This window comes from Piliocolobus tephrosceles, chromosome 6, assembly GCF_002776525.5.
Source record: "Piliocolobus tephrosceles isolate RC106 chromosome 6, ASM277652v3, whole genome shotgun sequence".
NCBI lineage: Eukaryota > Metazoa > Chordata > Mammalia > Primates > Cercopithecidae > Piliocolobus > Piliocolobus tephrosceles.
The window spans coordinates 100,616,178-100,621,578 of record NC_045439.1 but is presented as its reverse complement, the minus strand read 5'-3'; the positions used below and the strand labels follow the sequence as shown (position 1 = coordinate 100,621,578).

At 49.2% G+C, this 5,401-nt stretch overlaps 1 protein-coding gene across 2 annotated transcripts in view; it reads right to left on the bottom strand.

The window, feature by feature from the left end:
* Nucleotides 1-5,401, bottom strand: part of SEMA4B (semaphorin 4B) — a 42,909-nt gene that overhangs the window by 31,621 nt on the left and 5,887 nt on the right. Inside the window, exon 1 of one of the 2 annotated variants that reach the window (XM_023187121.2) lies at nucleotides 2,381-3,226. The exons of the other annotated variant lie outside the window; for it this stretch is intronic. Coding sequence (XP_023042889.1) covers nucleotides 2,381-2,409 — 29 coding nt within the window. The 5' untranslated portion in view covers nucleotides 2,410-3,226. Of the gene's footprint in view, nucleotides 1-2,380; nucleotides 3,227-5,401 lie in introns of those variants that run through there. 2 annotated transcript variants of the gene reach the window in all.

Sequence of the window (5,401 nt, the reverse complement as noted above, 5' to 3'; positions counted from 1 at the left end):
ATCATCAGTGGATGGGAAATCATTGGGTGGAAGATTGTTAGAAAACTATATGTTAACAAAGTCTGTCCCACAGATGACTTACTAATTACCAAAGGGAACATTTATCTCTAAGGGAGAGATCTCGTGGCCACAATCTTAACCAAGTAGACAAAAGTAGCATCACAGTAATGGGACTATTTGACGTAATTTACCTTCTGATATGATGCAATAAGAAGTACAAAACAGGCTGGGCCCAGCAGCTCACACCTGGAATCCTAGCACTTTGGGATGCCAAGGCGGGCAGATTGCCTGAGCTCAGGGGTTCGGGACCAACCTGGGCAATACAGCAAACCTCCGTCTCTACAAAAATTAGCCAGGTATGGTGGCGCATGCCTGTAGTCCCAGCTACTTCGGAGGGTGAGGCAGGAGGACTGCTTGAACCTGGGAGGTCAAGGCTGCAGTGAGCTGAGATCACGCCACTGCTCTCCAGCCTGGGTGACAAAGTGAGACCCTATCTCAGAAAAAGAAAAAAAAAAAAAAAGTACAAAACATCATCAATTTTTGCAGCATTCTTGTCAAAGGTGTGTTGTAACCCAGATCTAATAATGAAGACACAATCAGACACATCCAGCATGAGTAGTATTCTACGAGACAACTAGCCTGGACTCTTCAGAAACGGCAATCTAGTGAGAGGCAAAACAGACAGGGGTGGGGCTGTTTTAGGTTAAGGGACTAAAAAGACATAATAATCAAATGCAGCGAGGCGAGGTGGCTGACACCTGTAATCCCAGCACTTCGGGAGGCCAAGGCAGGTGGATCGCTTGAGCCTAGAAGTTCAAGACCATCCTGGGCAACATGGTGAAACTGGTCTCTACAAAAAATACAAAATTACTCAGGCATGGTGGTGTGCACCTGTTGTCCCAGCTACTCGAAAGGTTGAGGTGGAAGAACACCTAAGTCCAGGAGGTCAAAGCTGCAGGGAGCCATGATGGTGCTGCTGCACTCCAGCCTAAGGGACAGAATGAGACCCTATCTAAAAAAACAAACAAAATCAATAGCAATGTGTGAACCTTGATTGAATGTTGAAAAAGAAAAAAAAAAAAAAGCCATGGAGCAATTGGGGAAATTTTAATATGGACTGTGTATTAGATGATATTACGGCATTCTTCATCTTTTTAGGTATGATAATGGTATTTCTCAGATGTGATTAAGTCCTGGTCTTTCAGAAACACCTGCTGAAGCTTTACAGGTGAAATGTCATGATGTCTACAATTTACTTTCAAATGATTCAGCAAAAACAAATGTGCATATATATGTATGTGCATGTACTAGAGAGAAAGAATATGAATGTGACTGGCAAAAACTGGTCAATATAGGTGAAGAGTTATTAGGTGTTTTTGTACTAATCTTTTCATTTAAACATTTGAGTGATTAAAAAAAAAAAATGGGTGACAGCCAGGCACAGTGGCTCATGCCTATAATCCCAGCACTTTGGGAGGCTGAAAATAAGTAAACAAATAAATAAATGGATGAGACAGAGTCACAAACAGAGCCCAATGGCACACCACTAGAGACCTCCATCAAGGTTAAAACAGATCAGTATCTTTTTTTTTTTTTTTTTTGAGATGGTGTTTCTTTCTTGTTGCCCAGGCTGGAGTGCAATGGCATGATATCAGTTCACTGCAACCTCTGCCTCGTGGGTTCAAGCGATTCTCCTGCCTCAGCCTCCCAAGTAGCTGGGATTACAGGCATGCATCACCACACCCAGCTAATTTTGTATTTTTAGTAGAGATGAGGTTTCACCATGTTGGTCACAGCTGGTCTGGAACTTTTGACCTCAGGTGATCCACCTGCCTTGGCCTCCCAAAGTGCTGGGATTACAGGTGTGAGCCACCGCACCTGGCCTGATCAATATCTTTTATAGGCTGAACAACTAGCTATGTGTCCTCCTAACTGCACTGTTTAGCCCACATTTCTCCATATTATCCATAAGACTATTATGGTCTGAAAGCAGTGGCTCATGCCTGTAATCTCAGCACTTTAGGAGGCTGAGATGGGCAGATCACCTGAGGTCAGGAGTTTGAGACCAGCCTGGCCAACATGGTGAAACCCTGTCTCTACTAAAAATACAAAAATTAGCCAGGCGTGGTGGTGAGCACCTGTAATCCCAGCTACTCAGGAGGCTGAGGCGGGAGAATCGCTTGAACCTGGGAGGCAGAAGTTGTAGTGAGCCAAGATCCTGCCACTGTGCTCCAACCTGGGCACAAGAGGGAAACTCCATCCCCCCTCAACACCCGCCAAAGAAAAGAGAATATTATGAACAAAATTGCAAGAAATCTTGTCAAAGTCAAGGTGCTAGCTACAACATTTCCTTCTTCTACCTTCTGTCTATTGCACTTACCGAGAACAGCACCTGATGTGTGGCCACATGCTCAATCACTATTTGTTGAGTGCCTGAATCTCCATATCAAGCAGATCCTAAAATGGCGGCAGGGCTGCTTTGCCCTGGTGTCTTGGCAACACATAAGTTGTGTGACTGCTGTGCTCATCTCAGAGGAGAGGAGACGGGCTGATGCGGCCTCACTAAGCGGATAATTATATCCTGCTCAAATGCTTCCAGTATGTCTTATGTCAACTGGGCAGCAAGCCCTTTGAAGGCAGTGACAGGACTTCCGTCTTCCAAACCCCCACTGCCTTGCATGGCACTCTAGTGGGAACTCCACAGGGCTGACAAAATGAGGATCCCAACTGTCAGCCTGGAGAAGAGCCCTCAAATCCACGCCCTCAGTGCGGCAGCCTTGGTCTTCGCGGGCTCCCCTTTCTTCCGTTAGTGTGCTGATGTGTTCTCCCCAGACTAGAAACCACAGGAGGACACTGACAGAGAAAAATCTCCTGTGAGCTGACTTCCTGCGAGCGGGAGCGGTTCCCAAGCCAACGATGTGTCTCCTGTTCCCCTTTGCCACTCTTGGATGTTGGTGAGTCTTTCTCGGCCAGAATGCCAGTGTTTATAAAGAGCTCAGGAGGCAGCTTGGAAAGGGAGTACCAAAATAAGAGACGAAGAGATGGGGCACTGCTTCCTCCGTACCCCGGCCAGCAATATGAAGTCATCATCAAGGCTGGCCCCTTCTTCATACACGCTCTGGCACCTCCTCCCCAGGGACCTTCCTCCTTTTTCTCTCTCATACACACAGACATACACACATAAGGACAGAAGCACAAGAATGAGAGATAAACTGTACACAGGAACCTATTATAAAGAGGCCCAAACGAGGCCAGGCGTGGTGGCTCACACCTGTAATCTTAGCACTATGGGAGGCCGAGGTGGGAGGATCACAAGGTCAGGCGTTCGAGACCAGCCTGGCCAACATGACAAAACCCCATCTCTACTAAAAATACAAAAATTAGCCGGGCATGGTGGCATGAGGCTGTAATCCCTGCTACTCGGGAGGCTGAGGCAGGAGAATTGCTTGAACCCAGGAGGTGGAGGCTGCAGTGAGCTGAGATCATGCCACTGCACTCCAGCCTCGGTGACGAGAGCAAGACTCTGTCTCAAAAAAAAAAAAAAAAAAAAAAAAAAAAGCTACAAGGGAAAGAAAATAAAGGGAAGCATGGCTAAAAGTATAAAGCAAATGAACACATATCCTTGCTGCTTCTCTACCCTACCCAGTACAAAGGGAACAGATGCAGGGCAAGTGCCAGCAGTGTCCAGGCTACATTTGGCCTCCCCAGTGATCAATACCCATTAATCATCCATGGGTACAGCCTCTGCCCAGCTGCATGCAGGCCATGTCCTTGGATACGGATGGCCCTTGCCAGGTGGCTCCTGGCCAGGTCTGCCTGCTCTAATTCCCACCCAGGGGAACCTAGATCTCTGGCTTCCATAGTTCTACTCTGGGAGTCATTACTTTGTTTGCTGACTGTGGGGGAGGGGCCTCCTGCCAAGTCCAGTGGAGCTTGAACCCAAAGGTCCCACCCGCCCCCTCCTGGGGTAGCACTCAAGCTCCTCCCCATTCTCGGGTGCAGGCTGGGAATGGGGAGGAGCTTGGCAGGCTGCCCAGCAAGGCCTCACAGACATACACTGGCTGCAGCCCAGCTCTCCAGGCCTTGGCTCCCCACCACCATCCCCTTGTAGCCCTGAGCCCTCCTCTTATGCCAACTTGCAGCTGCAGCTCTCCACCCTGCCCTGGATGGGCATACTGCTGGTGTCTTCTCCCCAGGGGCTGGGCAACAGCTCAGCTGCAGCATCAATACATGTTGAAGAGGAAGCGACACCAGCTGGCACACCCTGTGTATACTTTCAAATCAGCCAATGGCTGCCAAGTCCTCAGGGCTGGGAGCTTCCTTGGGCCAGCGCCTTCTGCAGCAGAGGGCATCCACCCCGGGTCAGCACTTATACTGCCTTCAAAACTCAATGGCAGCTTTTACCCAGGGTCTGGCAACAAATGTAAATAAATGGCTTCATCTCCGTTCCCCAAACCATTTTCCCCGCTACTGCCTCTTGTTTTTCTTGCTTCTGGAAGTGGTAGAATCCAGTGGTTAAGCATACAGGTTCTTTTGTCAGAAGAATTCAGCACCTTCCATATTTTGTGGACTTTTAGCAAGCCATACAATCACTCTGAACCTCAGCTTCTTCATCTAAGACGGAGTGCTATGAGCAGCACTTCATGGGTGGCTAGAGAGAGTACATATAAAGCCACGGGCAGCACTGGCATGTAGTGAATGCTCAATGAACAAATCCATGCATGCTATGTTATTGGTTCACCTCCCCATCTGAAAGTTGCCCCATGGTGTCAACAACTCTGAAATATCTTAGATGCCCATCTCTGAGGACCCCCTCCTGGGTACTCCCTCAAGTTCAGCCACCTCCTGAAAAGCTGGTGCTGAGGCTGCAACTCTCATGGGCAGAAAGAACCAGCCCGCCCAGCCCAAGTCCCAGGTGCGCCCGCTGTGGTGAGGAGCCCGACACCCAGCACCACCCCCACTGGGGCCTGTTGAGGCATGAGCTGGCCACTCCCTGGGAGGGGATCCCCCCGCCCCACAGAGCTGTGGGGCAATCAGCAGGGCTCAACCTGTCCCTGCCCTGACAGGGTAGAACATGAAGTTGCCACTGTCACTCCTCTGCTCCCCAGTACGAGTTCAGGAGCTGCTGTCTGCCTCTGCCTTTGCACCCACTCGCCTGTCCAGGGGAGACTAGACTGGCAACATAGGAAGACCCAGTCTCTACAAAAAATAAATTAAAAATTAGCCAAGTCTGGTGGTGTGCTCCTGTGGTACCAGCTACTTGGAAGGCTGAGGTGTAAGGATCACTTGAGCCTGAGAGGTAGAGGCTGCAATGAGTCATGATGGCACCTCCAGCTTCGGCGACAGAGCAAGACACTGACACACACACACACACACACACACACACACACACACACACACA